At 44.0% G+C, this 21,973-nt stretch overlaps 1 protein-coding gene across 26 annotated transcripts in view; it reads right to left on the bottom strand.

Annotated features, from left to right (window-relative positions):
• The window catches only part of CCDC60 (coiled-coil domain containing 60), a 165,002-nt gene extending 143,615 nt beyond the window's left edge, over positions 1-21,387 (bottom strand). For all 26 annotated transcript variants that reach the window (XM_081539789.1, XM_081539786.1, XM_081539797.1 and 23 more), the window contains exon 1: positions 20,824-21,387. Coding sequence is in view for 18 of the 26 variants with exons in the window: in XM_081539777.1 (XP_081395903.1) it covers positions 20,824-20,913 (90 nt within the window). In the remaining 8 variants the exon portion in view is untranslated. The remainder of the gene's footprint in view (positions 1-20,823) is intronic.
• Between the last annotated feature and the right edge of the window lie 586 nt (positions 21,388-21,973).

Here is a 21,973-nt window from a genome sequence, read left to right as displayed (position 1 = left end):
TTTCCAGGCAAGAGTACGGAGTGGGGTGCCATTGCCTTCTCCCACCCATATCGACTAAGGGGTGATTATACAGATTATATTTATATATAAAAGTTAATTGAGCTGTAATTTAAGATTAAAGCAGTTTGTGTGTGAAGTTCTACTGCAACTAAAAAAAAAACACTAAGAAAAAAGACCCCTTTTGCTCTTTCTCACACTTCCTAGGATCAACCTCAATGCCTTTCTTAAAACAAACATAGATAAATAGGCAGATAGATAGACAGACACAGATATATAGACATTTAAATAATTATAATTCTGGTCATTGTTCATATATGTTTGCCCAGGACTATCTCGATTTATACATGTTGTGACACTATAAATAATTACAGCACCCCCTTTCACCCTGATAAGTATCTATTGTGTACAATAAATTACATGACCACATTCGGTACTGTACATAAAACAATCATCTCACCCTTCCCCCACCAAACTATACATCACAGTCAGGTTTCTATGTCTATATATATGGTTGCTGTTGCTGCTAAGTTGCTTCAGTCGTGTCCGACTCTGTGCGACCCCATAGATGGCAGCCCACAAGGCTCCCCCGTCCCTGGGATTCTCCAGGCAAAAACACTGGAGTGGGTTGCCATTTCCTTCTCCAATCTATGAAAGTGAAAAGTGAAAGTGAAGTCACTCAGTTGTGTCCGACTCTTTGCGACCCCATGGGCTGCAGCCTACCAGGCTCCTCCGTCCATGGGATTTTCCAGGCAAGAGTACTGGAGTGGGTTGCCATTGCCTTCTCCGATACATATGGACTTACTTTATTTTTTGTGGCTATGTAATATTCTATAGGATGCATGTATCAGGTTGGCCAAAAAGTTCATTCAGGTCTTTCCGTAACATCTTATGGAAAAACCCAAACAAATTTTTTGGCCAACCCAATACATGACATTATTTGACTCTGCTGCTGCTGTTGAAGATTTTAGGTTGTCTAAAGTTTTAAAAATTACATGATTAATGCTGTTCCTCAGTGTGTGTGGCTCTGGTGTGGGTGACTTTGGTTCTCTGGGCCCCAGGGGTGGGCAATACCCAAGTGGATAATTCAGGATGGTTCCTTTGAGAAAGAAAAGCTTTTTTTCCCTGCTATTATGAAACCAGAGGAACTTCAGCCTGGAGCTGCTAATGGCCATTCTACACTCAGTGGAGCCTTCTTGCCTTAGGATGGAACCACCATAGATGTAAAGAGGAACAATGAACAAAGCCAGGCAGATTCCCAATGACTTTATCTAAGCTCCTGGATACTGCTGTAACTAAAGCCACAGCCCCTAGAGTCTTCTATAATGTGACCCACTGATTCCTTTTTTGTCTTTTTCTTTTTCTCTTGTATGAGTTTGTTTCTGTCAATAGAAATTGAAAGATTCCTAACAAATTATAACTGTGATAAGCATCTATCTGTCTATCTACCTCCCCTTCATGGATTACAGCTTTGTTGTGGTGAAGGGGCTTGGGTAACTCAATGAAGCTATGAGCCATGTTGTGCAGGGCCACCCAAGATGGATGGGCCATAGTGAAGAGTCCTGACAAAATGTGGTCTAAAATGTGGTCCTCTAGGAGGAAATGGGAAACCGCTCCAGTATTATCGCCAGGAAAACCCCATGGACAGTATGAAAAGACAAAAAGATGTGACACTGGAAGATGAGTCCCCCAGGTCATAAAATGTCCAATTTGCTACTGGGGAAAAGTGGAGGGCAATTACTAATAGCTCCAGAAAGAATGAAGCAGCTGGGCCAAAGTGGAAATGATGCTCAGTTGTAGATGCGTCTGGTGGTGAAAGCAAAGTCCAATGCTATAAAGAACAATATTTCACAGGAACCCAGAATGTTAGGTTTATGAATCAAGCTAAGCTGCATGTGATTAAGCAGGAGGTGGCAAGAGTGAACATCAACATTTTAGGAATCAGTAAACTAAAATGCATGGGAATGGGCAAACTTAATTCACATAATCATTATATCTACTACTGTGGGCAAGAATCTCTTAGAAGAAATGGAGTAGCCCTCATAGTCAACAAAAGAGTGCAAAATGCAGTACTTGTGTGCAATCTCAAAAATGAAAGAAGGATCTCAGTTCGTTTCCAAGGCAAATCATTCAACATCACAGTAATCCAAGTCTATGTCCCAACCACTGATGCCAAAGAATCTGAAGCTGATTGGTTCTATGAAGACCTACAGACCTAGAACAAACACACACACACACACACACACACACACACACACACACACACACACACACACACACACACAGATACCATTTTCATCACAGGGGACTGGAATGCAAAAGTAGGAAGTCAAGAGATATGTGGAGAAATAGGCAAGTTGGTCTTGGACTAAAAAATGAAGCAGGGCAAAGGCTAACAGAGTTTTGTCAAGAGAACACACTGGTCATAGAAAACATCTTCTCCCAACAACGCAAGAGACAACTCTCCACGTGGACATCGCCAGATGGTCAATACCGAAATCAGACTGATTATGTTCTTTGCAGCTAAAGATGGAGAAGTTCTATACAGTCAGCAAAAACAAGACCTGGAGCTGACTGTGGCTCACATCATCAGCTCCTTATTGCAAAATTCAGGCTTAAATTGAAGAAAGTAGGGAAAACCACTAGGCCATTCAGGTATGACCTAAATCAAATCCCTTCTGATTATACAGTGGAGGTGATAAATAGATTCAAGGGATTAGATCTAGAAGATGGAGTGCCCAAAGAACTATGGAAAGAAGTTTGTAACATTGAACAGGAGGCAGTGACCACAAGCATTCCAAAGAAGAAGAAACAAAAGAAGGCAAAGTGGTGATTTGAGGAGGTTTTAGAAATAGCTGAGGAAAGAAGCATATTAAAAAGACAGCATACTAAATAGCAGAGACATTACTTTGCCAACAAAGGTCCAACAAAGGTCTGTCTAGTCAAAGCTATGGTTTTTCCAGTAGTCATGTATAGATATGAGTTCAGTGCAGTTCAGTCGCTCAGTTGTGTCTGACTCTTCGTGACCCCATGGACTGTAGTACGCCAGGCCTCCCTGTCCATCACCAACTCTCTGAGTTTACTCAAACACATGTCCATCGAGTCTTAATGCCATCCAACCATTTCATCCTCTGTTGTCCCCTTCTCCTGCCTTCGGTCTTTCCCAGCATCAGGGTCTTTTCCAATGAGTCAGTTCTTCGCATCAGGTGCCCAGGAGTTTCAGTTTCAGCATCAGTCCTTCCAGTGAATATTCAGGGTTAATTTCCTTTAAGATTGACTGGTTTGACCTCCTTGCTGGCCAAGAGACTCTCAAGAGTCCTCTCCAATACCACAGTTCAAAAGCATCAATTCTTCGGTGCTCAGCTTTCTTTATAGTCCAACTCTCACATCCATACATGACTACTGGAAAAACCATAGCTTTGACTAGATGGACTTTTGCTGGCAAAGTAATATCTCTGCTTTTTAATATGCTGTCCAGGTTGGTCATAACTTTTCTTCCAAGAAGCAGGGATTTTTTAATTTCATGGCTGCAGTCACCATCTGCACTGATTTTGGAGCCCCCCAAAATAAAGTCTGTCACTATTTCCATTGTCTCCCCATCTATTTGCCATGAATTGATGGGACCCGATGTCATGATCTTAGTTTTCTGAATGTTGAGTTTTAAGCCAGCTTTTTCACTCTCCTTTTTCACTTTCATCAAGAGGCTCTTTAGTTCTTCGCTTTCTGCCATAAGTGTGGTGTCATCTGCATATCTGAGGATGGATGTGAGAGTTGGACTGTAAAGAAAGATGAGCGCCTAAGAACTGATGCTTTTGAACTGTGGTGTTAGAGAAGACTCTTGAGAGTCCCTTGGACTGCAAGGAGATCCAACCAGTCCATCCTAAAGGAAATCAGTCCTGAATATTCATTGGAAGGACTGATGTTGAAGCTGAAACTCCAATACTCTGGCTACCTGATGCGAAGAACTGACTCATTGGAAAAAACCCTGATGCTAGGAAAGATAGAAGGCAGGAGGAGAAGGGGACAACAAAGGATGGGATGGTTGGATAAAGTGATGGGATGGCATCACTGACTCGATGGACATGAGTTTGAGCAAGCTCCAGGAGTTGGTGCAGGACAGGGAAGGCTGGCGTGCTGTAATCCATGGGGTCGCAAAGAGTCAGACATGACTGATCAACTGAACTGGAGGAAACAAGAGAAGCAAAAGGCAAGGGAGAAAGGGAAAAATATACCCAACTGAATGCAGAGTTCCAGAGAATAGCAGGGAGAGATATGAAGGTCTTAAATGAACAATGCAAAGAAATAGAGGAAAATAATAGAATGGGAAAGACTAGAGATGTCTTCAAGAAAATCGGAGCTATCAAGGGAACATTTCACATAGGATGGGCACAATAAGGACAGAAATGGTAAGGACCTAACAGAAACAGAAGAGATTTTAAAAAGGTAGCGAGAATAAACAGGACTGTACAAAAATGGTCTTAATGACCCAGATAACCACGATGGTGTGGTCATTCACATAGAGCCAGACATCCTGGACTATGAGGTCAAGTGGGCCTTACGAAGCATAAAGTTAGTGGAGGTGATGGAATTCCAACTGAGCCATTTCAAATCCTAAAAGATGATGCCGTTAAAGTGGTGCACGCAATATTACAGCAAATTTGGAAAACTCAGCAACGGCCACAGGACTGGAAATCAATTTTCATTCCAATCCCAAAGAATGGAAATGCCAAAGAATGTTCAAACTACCATTCAATTGCACTCATTTCACATGTTAGCAAGGTTATACTCAAAATTCTTCAAGCTAGGCCTCAGCAACATGTGAACCGAGAAATTCCAGCTGTACAAGCTGAGTATGTAAAAGGCAGAGGAACCAGAAATCAAATTGCCAACATTTGCTGCATCATGGAAGAAAGCAAGGGAATTCTAGAAAAACATATACTTCTGCTTCATTGACTCCACTAAAGCTTTTGACTATGTGGATCATGACAAACTGTGGAAAATTCTCAAAGAGATGGGAATACCAGACCACCTTACCTGTCTTCTGAGAAACAAACCTGTATGTGGGTCAAGAAGCAACAGTAGAACAGAACATGGAGCAACTGACTGGTTCAAAATTGGGAAAGGAGTATGACAAGGCTGTATATCATCACCCTGCTTATTTAACTTCTATGCAGAGTTCATCATGAGAAATGCTGGGCTGGAAGACTCACAAGCTGGAATCAAGATTGCCAGAAAGAAATATCAACAACCTCAGATATGCAGATGATATCACTCTAATAGTGCCACCTCATGAAGAGGAACTAGAGCCTTTTCATGAGGTGGAAGAGGAGAGTGAAAAAGCTAGCTTGAAACTCAATATTCACAAAACTAAGATCATGGCATCTGGTCCCATCACTTCACAGCAAATAAAAGGGGTAAAAAGTAGAAGCAGTGATAGGTTTTATTTTTGTGGGCTTCAAAATCACTGTAGACAGTGACTGCAGCCATGAAATTAAAAGATGCTTGCTCCCTGGAAAGAACTTTATGACAAACCTACACAGCATATTAAAAAACAGAGATATCACTTTGCTGACAAAGGTCCGTGTAGTCAAAGCTATGGTTTTTCCAGTAGCCATGTACAGATGTGAGAGTTGGACTATAAAGAAGGATGAATGCCTAAGAATTGATGCTGTTGAATTGTGGTGCTGGAGAAGACTCTTGAAAGCCCCTTGGACAGCAAGGAGATCAAACCAGTCAATTCTAAAGGAAATCAACCCTGAATAGTCATTGGAAGGACTAATGCTGAAGCTCCAATACTTTGGCCACTTGATGTGAAGAGTGGACTCATGGAAAAGACCGTGATGCTGAAAAAGTTGAAGGCAAAAGGAGAAGGAGAAGGCAGAGGATGAGATGGTTAGACAGCATCGCCAACTCAATGGACAGTAACTTGAGCAAACTCCAAGAGACAGTGGAGGACAGAGAAGCCTGGTGTGCTGTAGTCCATGGGGTCACAAGAGTTGGATACAACTTAGTGATTCATCAACAACATCTGCCCACCTACTTCTCTATCTTCAAGAATATATATGTGTGTGTGTGTATGTATTCAAGAACATTTGTTCCCCAAAAGACATGTACAGAAAACATTCATAACAGCATTTTTATAATAATTCCATCCCCTTCTCCCTCCAAAACTACAGAACCCAAAAGTCCTTCAATGGGCAAATGGATAAATAAATTGTGGTATATTCACACATAAGAACACAATAAAGCAGCAGTGAGAATGAGCAAATGACAATTACATAGGAAAACATAAACGAATCTCATAATAGACAAATGAAGCTAGATTCCAAAGTGTATGTACTGTATGACTGCATTTATGTATACTGAAAAACAGGCAAAACATACTGATGGTAAGAGATGTCAGGAAGATGATTACCACTGCGGGGGTCGGGGAGCTTGAGGGAGCTTGGGGAATTCTGGTAATGCTTTACATCTTGTTTTTGATGAAGAAGAAGAATGGATCTTTTCATCATGTAAAAACTCAGCAAACTATACACATATCCATATACATTTCTCTATGTATACCTCAAGAAAAAAATTTTAAAGCATTTGAATGAGAATAAAATGATTTAGAAAAAAAATCTAATCATGTAATAGGCTTCAGAACACACAGGTGAATATGAGAAATTGCAAAATTGGTCCTGATGCAAGGTATTTCAGTGGTGAGAGGCCAGTTTTCAGGCCTCTGCTATAAACCCAAAGTGCATTTCCAAAAATTTAACCTTTGTACAGATATAGGAATCCATTGAAAAACAGACAAGGAACCAACAAAGGAGGAAACCCTGAAGGAAACTTTGGGGAAAGGTGACCACAGTGTATGTACCTGAAGGTTGGTATTGTATTGGGAAGGAAGCGAATTCTGGTCCCATTCCTCACTAGACTTTAAACAGAAATGTTCTAAAGATTTGGTGAAAGAGTGATATGCACTCATGGCCAAAGTCTCTAGAAAGAAACATGGCACTAGAAGGGTGGGCAAGGCTAGAAAATGAAATTTTGAATGAAATGAAGGAAATGGATATGAATGAACCAAATGGATATGAAGTAACAACTATGAATGAAATAAAAATGAATAACTATGCATAGTTCAAATAACAAAGCAACGGGTTCAGTACCTAAGGAAAGCTTGACTTCCACAGAGCTTCAGTGTACTCAGGTATTCAAAAGGATTTCACCAGAGATGGCAAGGAGACTATATCCCCAGAAGTAAAGAGACTTCTAGAATATTGACAGAAACCTAAAGGCAAGAAGGAGTGGAAATTTTAAAAAATACCAAAAGCAACATTTTTTTTTTTCTATTTTGGCCATGTCGCATGGCTTGTAGGATCTTAGTTCCCTGACCAGGGATCAAACCCACGCCCTCAGCAGTGAAAGCATGGAGTCCTAACCACTGGATGGCCAGGAAATTCCAGCAACACATTTTAAATAGGATTTGTATCGTTCAGAGCAAGTAGATGTACAAGGAGATAACAGGTTCTCTCTTTGCAGAAGATGCTGGATGAATTCAGTCAACACACATTTATCATTTGTCTTCCATGAGGCTGGCACATAATAGGTATGCTGCAAACAGTGGCTGTATATACTGAATACAAAGACTAATGATGGCCCCTTGTCGGTGGCCCTCTCTGTTAGTGGTGGTACAGACCTGTGAGCAGGTGTGTGATGAGGGCTATGACTGTGGCACCCACACAACTGAGGAGAAGAGAGGCAAGGGGGGCCAGAGGAAGCTTCCTGAGTGGAAGAACTGCCTGACAGCAACTAGGAAGAGAGCGCAGATGATCAGACCACGTCTAAGTTCAGCACCTATGCCTGGCCAGCCCTCTCTCAGAGGGAGACTCCTGGGGACTATCTTTATCCCCATTTGCACTTGAGAAAACTGAGGCTTGGAATGGAAGGTGGTGATGTGCCTCAGGTCATTCAGCTGGGCGACAGCAGAACCAGGGCTCATCTGACAGAAAACGTTACCATCACGTTCTCTGCTTGTGGGCAAAAAGCTGCTGAAACGCCCTTCAAGGTTTCTCAAAGACGCTCTGATTCTGGGTGACGAGTCCCATCTTCAGTTTCTGGGAAATGCGTTGGTCTGGGTTATACTGCCTCCTGAACACAAAAGAGGAATGTTTTGGCTTTGGTTCCAGTGCTCTGACGTCTACCTCTCCTCTCAGACAAAGCCCAAGTCTGAGTGCCTCGTGACCCTGGCAGAATCGGCAGCAGCGGCCGCTGGTGCATTCATGTTCTGCACACAGCTGTGCCATTTCTGCCTTGAACCTGCTGAGCCTTTGTGGCATCTACTCTTTTATTTTTTTTTAATTCATTTGGGGCCAATAATATGCTTTGTTGAGAACCAGGCTTTGTAAAATGAAGAAATTAGCTGCAATAACATTGTGTGGTCTATATTAATGAGTTGTAACTCGATATCAAGTTCATTATCAAAACAAACCCCTCATTTGCCTGAAGGCTTATGGCTCTGTGTCTAGCTGAAAAAGCAAGCCTCCCTTTGTGAAGGTAGGAAAAACAAACCTTCAGAAAGTGGCCATTTATGCTGAAAATGCCCCTGACACACCCTTCACCGAAACTGCATGAATTGTGGTCCTGTCATTTACGGCTGGAGACACCCTTTTGCTCTTTTGCTTTGGGCTTAAAACATTACCTGGACTGCTCTGCTCTGCTATCAATCTTACCTAACGATCTATTTACCTAAAGTACACAATCACAGACCAGCCTCCCATTACATTCTAGGGCAGATGAAAGAACATTAATGAAACCAAGAGCCTGCAGGGCTGGATGGCTTGGCAGTTGGTCTGAACGGCTCCCTCCCCTCGGTGTCCGAGTGGCCAGGCTGTCCTGGGGTTTTTTTCCTTTTTCTCTTCTTCAACAGATGAAATTGCTATAATAATTAAAGGAGCTAAAAGGAAGCACAGGAGGAACTAACAAATACTGTTAGGCTTCACGATGCAAAGGGGAGAGGGGTGGGGAGAGAGAGCAGAGAGGAAGGAAGGAGGAGGGTGGGGGAAGGAGGGAGCGAGAGGAGACAGACACTTAATGCATAGCCTCCAAACCTGTGGTGAAGTGAAAACTGCTCTCTCTGGAGTGTGACATTTTTTGATTCTCCCTGAATCAGGGCTGGGTGCTTAGAGGGTGTCTGACCTCTGACCAGCCTCCCCACCCGCTTCTTTAAGTCCCTGACCACGGGCTAAATTCAGGTCCTTTAGGTGCCAGAAGGGGCTCACTTCCTTCACAGGCAGGCCAGGTCTAGTTTCCTTTCAAGTCAATTTGCAGTAGGACCAGGTTATAACATTAAAAAGAAAGAAAGGGGGCCACTTTGTTTTGTGAGGAATCATGAGATGGCTGCATTTGAAGTGACTTCTGCGGACACCGTGACATCCCCCCAACCCAGGATGCTCCCGTAATGTCTGATGAGCTCAGAAGGGCTTCTGCAACGGGGAGGATGTGGGCTGGGGGAGCACAGTTCAGACCTAAATTTGAGGGCTTGAAAGTGAAGCCAAGTCTCCATCTCAGCAAATAAAAGAGTAGCAGCTCTGGGTTCCATGCAGAGAGGGGAAAACAAAATGGGACTTTGAAGGCAGACTGGTCTGGTTTTGAGTCTCAGCTTCTCCATCACACATGTCCCTTTCTGTGACTGAGCCTCAGTTTTCTCGGCTATAAAATGGAGGGGACAACACCTTCATCATGGGGTTGTCATAAAGCCTCAAATATGACAAATTTACAAACATAAATCACCTGGTATAATCTGAATCCTCAATAAATGGTAGGATAACAAATAAAATAGGTTGTAGGACAGTACAGACTGTCCTTGTATGGATCCTTGTATGGATCCAAGATGCCAAAGACATCAGACTTCAAAAGAAGGTGAGAAAGACCACCTGGAAGGCATTTTCAAGGCAGCAGTAGGAGCACATGAGACTCTCGATTTGTATACCCACGCTGAGACTATAAAAAAAGAGTGGAGAGGGAAAGAGACTTGTGCAGTGATTGGACGCTTTGAATCGTGAACCCAAAGGGAGGAGGAGGCTGCATCCTTCAGCTCAAATCAAATGAGAGACCAGCCGCTGTGATGCTCAAGAGCATAAAATGTGACCCCTGCAGGTGGGGGCTGGCGAGCTGGTTTCTGATACCCTCGGGGAAAACCCAGAGGACAGAAGCAGGCTGGGTCGTGCTTCTGGGGCAGGGCAGCAAGGTGGAGGGTAGCTCTTAGCCTCTGTTTCCTCGCCTGCAAAGTGGGGTAAATATTGCCTACCTCTCAGTGTTGTGGAGTGAATAGAATTGGTCACTTCATCAGAGAGGAGAAATAGATAGCCTAAGGTCACAGAGCAGGTGAGCAACAGGGGAACAGGACTCAGACCCTGGAATGATCTGTGGCCCTGATGCACCCTGACAAGGGTTTGTCTAACCAGACTAGGAAGCTCAAGAATTAATCCTTTTACTGAGACAATTTAAATCACAAGCCCTGGAGCTGCACAAAAAAGGGAACAAGAAGGGTTATTTGTTGGTTTGAGGCAGGGAGGGAAAAGGTGAAAAGACTGCTACTGCTACTGCTAAGTCGCTTCAGTCGTGTCCGACTCTGTGCGACCCCACGGACGGCAGCTCACCAGGCTCCGCCGTCCCTAGGATTCTCCAGGCAAGAATACTGGAGTGGGTTGCCATGTCCTTCTCCAGTGCATGAAAGGGAAAAGTGAATCATCAGGCTGCCCATGCTAGCTCCCGTGGACCCCACAGAATGCTCCTCCACTTCCACATGTTCATTTCCTACGAGAATGCCAGATTCATGTTCTCAGATGCCTTGGTATCCGTCTGCTTCCTGAGTTTTGAGAGAACTTTTTAAGAAGGTCTAAAAATACCAGAGAAGCAGTTTGATTAGCAGAGGATGGGATCAGCCAATAAGCAAGAGCAACACAGGCGACAACCATGTGCTAATTGCCGCTTGGGCATTTGCTTCAAGGGCCCTTGGAAACAATACATTTCAGTCATGTTACCTTCTTGGCTGCCATTTCCTGAATGTATAAGAAATGATCGGCACGAGAGTCATCATCTCTGGAAATGTCAGTATTTAAATGTTTTAATGCTTGATATTTTGGGGAGCCAATGGCTTTAATCCCTAAGTAGAAATATGAAGAGAGAGCATTCAGTGAGCACCTATTATCTGCCACGGGCTTTCCTTAGCATTATCTCATTGATCCTCCCAACAACCCTACAAAACCAGAGTTGTTATTATTTCTGTATGTGAGATAAAGTTACTGAGACACAGAGAGCAACTTGCCCCCAGTCATACACATAGCAAATGTTAGAATGTCATCTCTCTTTATGGGGCACCCAGTATGTGCTGGGGATGTACTGGTGCATCAAACACCTATGGCCTTTGTCTAAGTGAAATCTACAGTTACCTTGGGGGATGTGATGCCTCGCTTGCCATGCAGAGCTATCCTTGGTCCTGAGAACACAGATTATTCTCATACTGAGCTTAAATCCTGCACCAGGCACGTGCTAGGCTCTCAGGATAGACTTGTGAGCAAGGCAGGGAGGGTCCTTTCCCTTCAATGAGCTCCAAATCTACTGGTGGGACCAGACAAATTAACAGGCAATTAGGATGTGGGGTTATTTTTTCCTTTTGGTAGAAAATAAAAAATTCAGCAGGTCAGAGCTTGGATTTAGATTAAATCCATTTTACTAGATATTTATCCAAATTATTCAAACCAATTAAATTGTTTACGGTGATCAACATCTCAGCCACACAAACCCCAGAACCTCATTCCTCATTAGCTGGGCCTGTCTTCCTTGCCGTTTTATCTAGCAGGTCTTGACAGTGTATTGACCCAGAATCAAAATACGCCTTTCTTAGAAATGTGACTCTAATTAGAAATGGCTGATAAACCTTCATTGAAATGAGCATTATTTAGAAAGATGCATCTAAGCCACAAACAGGGGTTCCCCCCACCCTCGTCCCTTCTTGTCCCCAGCTGTGTTTCTCTTCCAGAAAAGCTCACTGGCATATTTTAGCAAGAGCTCAAGAAAATGCAAATGTCCTTGTCTGTGGTCACAGGGCACAGTCACATTCTTGTTTACATCACCTACAGCTAAAATTGGCACTTTCCTTTTTCTGCTGGAGACTTCCTGAATATACTCTTTAAAAATGTGACTGACAGACGCTCCTTTTAGAGAGATACTTGTCTACTGTTCCTTCTTACTGCAGGCAACCAGGCTGATCTTAAAAGCACAGGATCTCTTTAGTTAGCTGGTCCTGGATTCAAATCCTATCACCTACGTGTCTGGGTATCTCTGGGCAAGTTACAAAATCTCTCCAAGCCTCAGTTTTCTTATCTCTACAAACAGGGGTAATGATAGTATCTGCCCCACGGGACTGAGGAGCTAACTTTAATAAAACATGCAGAACACAGTAGTGGCATAATAGATGCTTAATAAGTGGCGGCCATTATTTGCTCTCTGGAGTCATATGGCAAGGAGGATACTCCCAGACTGTGAGGTTAGGGTTCTTGGTTCTGCACATGAATATGAAGAAACTACAGAGGTGAAGTGATTTGCCCAAGGTCACACAGCTACACAGCAAGAGAGCTCATACTCCAAACTGACCTCTTAATTCCCAGCAAGGGCCACACCCATTCCACCACTGTTGGGAACCCTGGAAACATCTTGCCGCAGAAAACCACAGTTTTCGTGGGGAGGAGGGGAAGAGGAGAAAGTTCTACAAGGAGGAAGAAGATGGAAGGCACAGCACCTTCGAAACCCAGTGTGACTTCCAAGCAGACCAAGTAATGAAAGATGGAGCTGGAAAAGCTGGCGGGGACCAGATCATGCAGAGCCTTTTAAACCTTATTAAAGATAATCATCTTCATTTTGAGGGCCATTAATTGTTTTAATCAGGGAAATGACAATATCACACTTGTAATGAAACAGAATAGGTTGGAAGAAGGTCAGATTGAAGGTAAAGGGGACAGTTGGGAAGCTGGTGGGATAGTCCAGGCTAGAGTTGGAGATGAGGGCATCCTGGATCAGGTAGTGACCTTGGGGGAGGAGGCAGTGTCCACAGAGTGCCTGCCTTGAGGCAGCTGATTGAACATAAGAGATGACGAAGAGGGAGAAAGCAAAGGTGAAGCTCAGGTTTCTGCCTGAACAACTGGGTACACAATGGCATCATTTATTTAAATGGGGAACATTTCAGCATTCAGCTGGGGAAAGGTACTCAGGACTTGGGTGGTCCTGCACTGCCATGGTTCTCAACCCAAGATGACTCTGGTCCCCAGAAGACATTTGGTAATATCCACGCATTTGTGGTTGTCACAATCGGCATCTAATGGCTAGAGACCAAGGGTGCTGCTCAACATCCTACAATGCACAGGGCAGCCCATCGGCCCCAAATGTCAACAGAGTCAAGGTTGAGAAACCCTGTTCTGCTGAAATTCATAGTCTTAAAGGAAGTAAAACATTAGAACTTTTTGGTTATTGAAAGACTTAATGGGAACTCATGGAGCTAAGCCCTCCCTAATTTGAAAACCCCCCAGGATAAAAACTTGGGTAACTTCGTGTGTGGAGGAGAAGAGCATGGAAAGATTTACCTAATGGAGCTCTGTGGCACAGTCTTTTGTCCGACGGGGCATCAGGGAAGAACCTGTTCCTTGGGGGAGAATGGCAACAAACTCCGCCTCACCCTGATGCATTAGAAAATAAGAAAATCCAGCCACGATTCAGTGTTTTATATCACCCCAAGTCCACATCCAGCCAACACTGAAGCAGGTCAGATGGCTTCACTGCACCTTTCTTCCCATGATAGAACTTGCTTCTGTCTCCAACTCTAATATATTTTTCACCTTCCTTTTTAACTTATTTGCCATTTTGATTTACGGTTATTTATGCATTTTCTCTCCAACAGAACTGTGGATTTCTTGAGAGAAGCCCCCAAGTCTGATTCATATTAATTCGTCCAAAACACCTGTCATATACATTTAATAGACATCTCAGAGGGTCACACTGACCCTGTACCAGGCTACAATGGGGCATTTACTTTCCATTCTTTCTGCCACTGAGCTGCAGCCAGCCATGGACCCCTTGAAGCCCCTGACAACACTGAACCCATTCCAGAAATCATCCCAACTGTATAATCTTCCCACTTAGTGAAATTCAGAAATCTCAAAGCACTTCCACGCTTGCAGGCATATCTCCAAACAGAGCTAACTTTTTAGTTATTAAATACAACTGCCGATTGCATAAATTCCAACTTAGACAGAAATACATTAGATCAAAATTGAGCCTGCAAGAAATTTTTTCAGCAGAGTTTGAAAACAGGAATTCAGAAAGGAAAATGCCACCATCTCATGATAGAAGGTATCCCATTACTGGTGATTATGATTTTGAATTTAACTGTCAGAAACATCTCTGAGAAAAATATGTTGATTTGTTCAGTCCAAGAAAGGTTTAATTGGCTTCTGTCAGATTTTATGTAAGTGCTACTTGCCAATGAACCCCACGTGGATTCTGCAGCTTTTGAACTGAACAGATGATGGCTGAGTCTTTAGAGGCTGCAGGAATGCTGAAAAGGGGTCAAGGATAGGTCTCTTTCTATGGTTGTGCAAAGGCTTGTCTAACCAGAGATTGATTCTTTAAGCTCCCCCACCCTCCACTCTCCAAATGATGAAAACAGAAGGAGGTCAAAGGAATAAAGATAGTCCACTATCTTGGATCTCTTTTCATCTGACTCCCTATATTTTTCAGTTTCTGGAAGGCTGTTCATGTGATTGTCTTTTTTCACTTCTAGGTATCCTCAACACCTAGAATCACACTTAGCACGTATCTGGAGCTCAGTAAATAGTAGCTGAATGAATGTTTCCCTTGGTGACCTCCCCCTTATCCTGACCTCCTCAGCCCTTCAGTGGATTCTGCACTGTTTTTTAAAGTACCACTAAGGACAAAGGCCCTTGACATCCCTAAACAGTTGTGGTACAGGGTAAGAGCTGTTTCTCTCTCTCTCTCTTTTTTTTTAGGTTACTGTATTGCTTGGGACTCCCAATATCTGATCATTTGTGCTAGTTATTGCTGATCAGTCAACCTGACCCCCATCTCCAGTACTTTCACCTCTCTCTTGCTCCTGCTTTTCCACACTCAGGATAGATCCACACTTTCCCAGCCATTCTTTTTTTTTTTTCCCCACCCCCAGCCATTCTTGCAATTAATAAAAGACAGGTGAGGTGACAGTACTCTAGCAGATGAGACATAAGAGGAAACATGCTGGGAATTTTCCTGGAAAGCCTTTGTTTGCCTCATTAAAAAGACAAAAATATTTCTTACCCTCCTACTGGAATATGAATGTAATGGGTGGAGATGAGGCAGCCATTCTATGACCATGAGGGAGAAGGACCTGCCAGTCTTAACATTAACAAGTTCCTCCTTGAACCAATGCCAGTGGGCATATACCTCCAGACTTCTTACATAAGAAAAATAAATTCACATTTGTTTAGGTCCCTGCTTTTGAATTTTTCTCTTACTTGCAGCCAAGAATGATCCTAATTGAAACATAAGGTTTTCTTTTTTTTTAACCTGCTTCTGTCTCTCCATAGGATTCAAACATGAGTAATGAGACAGGGCTGAAAGTTAAAACCAAGGGATTTAAATAATGCTCAAGGGCACTCCCTTTCCTATAACTAGGATCTTTTAACTGGATCATGCATTTCTGCCATCAGGATGAACTCTCTCCTGCAAGGCATCTCATCCTTCACAAAATTATGCTGATGTTGTTGCTGTTCAGTCACTAAGTTGTGTCCAACTCTTTGTGACCCTATGGACTGCAGCATATCAGGCTTCCCCATCCTCTGCTATCTCCCAGAGGTTGCTCAAGCTCAAGTTCATGTCCATTGAGTCGGTGATGCTATCTAACCATTTCATCCTCTGCTGCCCTCTTCTCTCTTTGCCTTCAATTCTTCCCAGCATCAGGGTCTTCCAATGAGTTGGCTCCTCACATCAGATGGCCAAAGTATTGAAGCTTTAGCATTAGTCCTTTCAATGAATATTCAGGGCTGATTTCCTTTAGGACTGGATTGATTGCCATAAAAATATACTCTCACACAAGTTCTTAAAAATATTCCTAGACCCGCTTCTTCCCTTCTACCCTTAAACTGGGACTTGGAGTCACTAACAATGGATCCCAGTCTGTGACTTTACAGTTAATGCTCAGCTTCCTTCAGGCTTCACATCTGGGCTATCTTCAAAATAGTGATGGAGGTACATGTGTCCAGTCAGAGAAGACAAAGGAGCATAAGTCATAATAATAACTGTCATCACCTACTAAGGAGTTCACTGTGTACTGAGTGCCATGGTCAGTATTTCAGATGCACTATTTTATTTAATCCTTTCAAAAGATCTACATGGTAGACCCTATTATTATTCAGGCCATTTCACAAAACCTCACATTAGGGTCAGAGCGGATTCGAGCCCACCTTGTCTGATTTCAAAGGCAGAGAACTTACCTTGTCACTAAGCTTGCATCATATCAACTAGACTCTTTGATGTGTTTTTTCTACCGCTCCCCTCTCATCCGCACCCTCACCTCTCCATGCTCAGCAGCTGCTTCTTCACAGATGAGACAAAGAAGAGTCCGACTCTTCATTTTGTCCAGCATAAAGAAAGTGCCTATTGTTCTTCCCATGTCAGAAAGTAATGAACACATGCCTTCCCGGCACCCTGATTTATCACGGAGGGAGCCAATTGTCACCTGGGTCTGTGATTAGACATAGCCATATTCACCCAGGCAAGTGTCACCAGTCCAGAGCTTCAGGGCAGAAAGAAAACAAAACAAAGCAACAACTTGAATTCTGCAACTGTCTTGATGCAGTAACAATGGAGCCAGAAGAATCCCTTGAAGGTGCAGCTGGCTGGGATTTTTTAGAACTGAATCTCAAGTGGTCTTCAGATCTCTTATTTATTTTATTTTTCAGGGTAATCACTGATTCAGGGCAGGGGGCATAGTCTCCGTGATTAGAGACTAGAGAAATTATCCAGTGCTGAGCCCACTTCGAACAAAGACCAGTGACTCACCACGTTACCATTTCAGGCCACAATTTCTCTTATCTGAACAAAGAGGAAAATCGCTTCATGTTTGCAGTGGAAATGTATTATGTTGGAGTCAAGGTTTCTCTTGTTGGAGGAAACCCGTGCTTGTCTGATTCCAGATAGCCCGACTGGATGGCGGGCTGAACTTCTGAGAGCTGCCCTGGGCAACTCCAGTCTCACCGCTGGGGTGGATGGTAGTGGGTGTGGGACGGTGATGTTCAGGCCAAGGTCTTCTCCTTAGATAGGACTGTATATAGCTTGCCTCCATCTCTCTGAATCTGCCAACTTACCTCTCAGCAGAGAACTAGACCCTGGGGCTCTTCAAGACTCAGTCTATTCAGGTGCAAAGTGGGGGTGGGTGGTGGTGGGGTGTAACCACTACACCTCTATCACAGAGTCAATTAAAAGATTAAGCAACTGTGTCATAATGGCTAACATTTCCTAGTACTTACTCTGCGCCAGGCCCTGTTTTAAGAGCTTTATCCATATTAATTCATCTAATCCCCACAAAACCCTATGAGACCGGAACATTTTTAGGCTCGATTTCCTCTATTCTAAGATGTGTATTTTCTTTCCTCATTTCAGCATCTCTGAAACTGGGGTACTTCTTATAATTGAAAGTAGGGCATAGTTTAGTCAGTAGAGTTTTGTTTCTTGTTGGCACATGCAGAAAATGGTGATGCCTCTTGAAATGGAAGATGCCTTAGATCAAATACAAGGTGCCCATTTCACAGAGGAGGAAACTGAGGCACAGAGAGGCACTGATTTGTTCAAGGGCCCACAACATAGCTGAGTGTCAAGAGTTGGGGTCTGAACCCATATCGTTTGCTGAAGAATCTGCTCTTTTAATCACAAAGCTAGGATTCACTGAAGCACCCAGTCTTGCTTCTGCCTGTTTCAGTGTCTGCCCAAACTAAGGATGCTTCTTTCCCCTCTGCCACCCAGAGACAGAGCTTGTATAAAGGATTCCATGCCTTTATATAGTTTTTGCCAAATGCCACCCCTACATTTCCACTCTAGAACATGGAGAGGGTGTCTGAAGAGCCCTTCTCTGTTTCAGTCTCTTCCAAAGAAGAACATGGGGCCATGGTAATCTCCATACGCTCTGCTCCCTCCCTCCCCCATGGCTAATCCCATTAAACTTCTCTTTTGCTTCCTTGAGAAACAAAGGGACAAAGAACTCCTTAAACAGACTAGGGCACCTGACTTAGGGCAGGCTAGAAGGTTTCCTCAACAAGACATTCAAGCAGAGGATTTGCATACATTATTTACACTCCCTCCCTCTGCTGAAAAATCTACACGAAGATGCTGTGCAGAGAAAGGTACCATTGTAACATTAGTTATGATAAAGCAACTTCCATCCCCGTGAGAAGAAAAATGGCCAGAGGGCTTCAGGACACTTTTGGGAGGCGCCGCCAGGGGTCACCCATTACACCAGCACAGGGCAGGAAGTGGCATTCCCATTAAGCCCAGCTGGTCTCACCTTCCTCCCCTGAGAAGCCTGATTCTTCCTCAAATCATGTCTCACTGGACACCTGGCTGCCTGGCATTTGTTGTGGTTTAGTGGTTTAGTCACTAGGTCGTGTCCGACTCTTTGCAACCCCATGGACTATAGCCTGCCAGGCTCCTCTGTCCGTGGGATTTTCCAGGCAAGAATACTGGAGTGGGTTGCCATTTCCTTCTCTAGGGGATCTTCCTGACCCAGGGAGTAAACCTGTGTCTCCTGTATTGGCAGGGTGATTCTTTACCACTGAGCCACCCGGGAAGCAATCAGTGCTTTACGGTAGCTCTAAAAAGTTGAAATTTCCAGAGGCATGATACTTCAAATGTCAGCCAGGGACACCCTAGGGTCTTCATTATTTCCTAGACAGTGGGGTATGAGGCAGCAGGATTTCTGTGGTTTTGTGCCTGAGGTCTTGTTTATCCAACAGATGCCTGGAAGCCTGCTTCCTTGCTCTTGACCTTCCAGAGTCCTATCTATGCTCCTCTCAAGACAGAGATGGTCTTTTCAACCTCTGCGTCCTCCTCCTCTTTCCCCAATGTCTCTAACTCAGGATGGAAAACTTGGTTACATGACCTCTGCCCTCTCCAATCTCTCTCTCTCTCTCTCACACACACACACATACATACGAGCCTGAATTACCTGTCCTCTGCATTCCCACTACACCCAGTGATACATCCCTGCCATGCCATTTATCACACTGCATTACAATGATCTGTTTCTTATCTCTTTTACTTCCTGCCCCAGCATACACACTACAGATTGTGAATATTTTTAAGGCAAGTTTTAAATTTTACAAGAGCAGGTATTCAGCATACAAGAGAAATTCAACATGTTCACTAAATGAATGAAACAACCATGTAACGAAAATCTAGGAAGTGCTAATGACCTGTCAGATGCTGTTCTTCAACTTTGGACATATCAGAGCATGCTCACAGCAATCCCAAGAGAAGGTCGTATGATATCCCCATTTTACAGACAGGGAACACTGGAGCAGAGAAGTTCTGTAACTTGCTCAAGGTCACAGGGCTGCAAAGAGGCAGATCCAGGGTTCAAGCCAGGCTATTTGGGGCCATTGGTCATGTGCTCACACTCACCGCTGATTCTGAAATGTCTATCTACTTCCTTTCCTTCTCTCATTGCTATGCTGGGAAGTTGATTCCCCTCTGCATAAAACCCATTTCCGTGTAGCATTTTGAAACCAGAGGAGACACTGGTAAAGACTGCTTATTTCCGAGGGAACACAGTAAGAGGGCTGAGCAATGAAGGCTGCACAGAGCTGTGTCAATCCTTAGAAAGTAGAAGCTCAGGAACGCTTTGGATCACCACATAAGCACAGGTGAGTTTTAAACTCTCTTCTGTGCTTGACTTTCCCCAAAGCCCTCCTTCCTGGGGCAAGACCTTGAGCCACAAGATATACCACTGTGTGGACTACAGACAGCCAGTAATAGGTTTTGTTCCCCTCCCACTGTTCACCTGCCTTGGCCAAGGTAGGGGTAAACATGGGGGTTTGCAGACACAATAACAAAGACACTTTAACACAGACATAACTGGCCTGCCCAGTTCTGATCGTTAAAAACCAGAAACAATTTGACGCCCAGCACTAAACACATACTTATTTTTGATTTGTCTTTCAAACCAACAACAGTATTTCTTGTCCCATACATACATGATCAAGTGTTAGCATCACCCTAAACAATTTCCATACCTTACTGAGTTCTCACACTGTTTCTGTCTACTTAATGTTCCTGTTCTCATTTCGCAGACAGGAGCAAATAAAGCCTCAGAGATGCTAAGCAACTCATCTCAATAGCTGGTGAGAAGCCAAGTCAGGCTCCAAACCCCAAAGTTTGACATTCTGTAGTCCCTCCACAACGAGAGAGAATGTGGATGAAACCCAAGCACGGCAGATCTCTGAAAATAATTTCTGCGACAGCAAACCTACAATTCATCTTAATTTTTTCCTGATGTTCTACAGTGTCACTGCCGATTTATTCCATCATTTTGGAATTACTAGCTAATAGGATGGCCCAACTCCCCATTCTGGCTGGCATTTTCATTCTTCACGAGTAACCAACCACTGATAGCAACAGGGATGTGTCACAATTTAATTACACCCTGACTCTTCTTTCTCCTGATGTCTCTGGTTGGTCTGGAGGCTAATTCCTATTTTTCATCTTGAAAACACTACTGCTTTCACAAAGAGACGAGAGACTCACCTGTATTAGGAGAGCTGAGCCAAAAAAGGGCCAGAGGGCCCTGGAGGCAGGGGCACTCTGCATCTTCTTGGTGATTGGTACCTTGGTCATCTTGGAAATCCTTCAGGCTAAACTGTGTCCAGCAGGGAAGGCTTTTTTTTTTCCCCCAGAATCTTCTACGTCAGCAGTCACTAGTGTCAAGGGCTCTCCAGCAATTTCTCCCTGACTCACAGGTCCTAATGAGACTCCAGACAGGTTTCTGACTGGGGAGGAATTGGAAAAGCACGTCTTCCTGGATTTCCTACCAACAGGATAAGGAAGCCGCTGCGGGGTGAAATCAGGCAAGCCCCGGATTTACTTTTTAGAAAGTCACAAACTTGTATGTTTTCCCCCGTTTGGGAAGGGGACAGCTTTGTCTTCTAGAAACAAAAATAAAATATGAAACTAAAAAAATAAAACTCCGCTGAAAAAGTCTGAGGGGGGCCCATGGAGGGGCCCCCGGAAATCCATCCTAGGATTGTAGAGGCCGGCCGAGAGGGAGGGAAAGCCACCGCGGCTAACGGCCAGGCCCGGGCCCACGTGGTCGCCTGGCAACGGCGCACCCCGAGGAGGGCTTCCTATTGGCTGGGATCAATAGGGGCGGGGTCGCGAACTCGCCCAGGCCGCTGGGTCCCCCGCTGGGAGCTGGCGGCTAGCCAGAGAGCCACGTTCTCCAAACTGGTTTTTCCTTTAAGGCCTGAAGACCTTGACCCTTTCTCTTCGTCTAACTACAAGCGTCTCTTTCCTTCCAAACCCTGCCCTGTCCTGCCATAAAGTGCCTTGGGTTGGGTAGATCCATGTGGGCCTTGAGCCCCTCAATTATTTTACCGTGAGGTTTCTCTGTTTTATTCACATAAAAACCATTCCTACTCATCCTTCAAATCCCTCATAGACACAAAACATATACATACACACACATAAATGTATACATGTATATGTTATGTGTGTATGACATTCAGTTCAGTTCAGTCGCTCAGTCATGTCCGACTCTTTGCAACCCCATGGACTACCGCCCAGCAGGCCTCCCTGTCCATCACCAACTCCCAGAGCTTGCTCAGACTCATGTCCATTGAGTCGGTATTGCCATCCAACCATCTCATCCCCTTCTCCTCTTGACTTCAATCCTTCCCAG

The sequence above is a fragment of the Giraffa tippelskirchi genome, chromosome 11, assembly GCF_054371585.1.
Source record: "Giraffa tippelskirchi isolate mGirTip1 chromosome 11, T2T-mGirTip1v1.2.pri, whole genome shotgun sequence".
Taxonomy (NCBI): Eukaryota; Metazoa; Chordata; class Mammalia; order Artiodactyla; family Giraffidae; genus Giraffa; species Giraffa tippelskirchi.
Note: the sequence above shows the minus strand (reverse complement) of the source record. Positions and strands in the feature narration are given on the sequence as shown.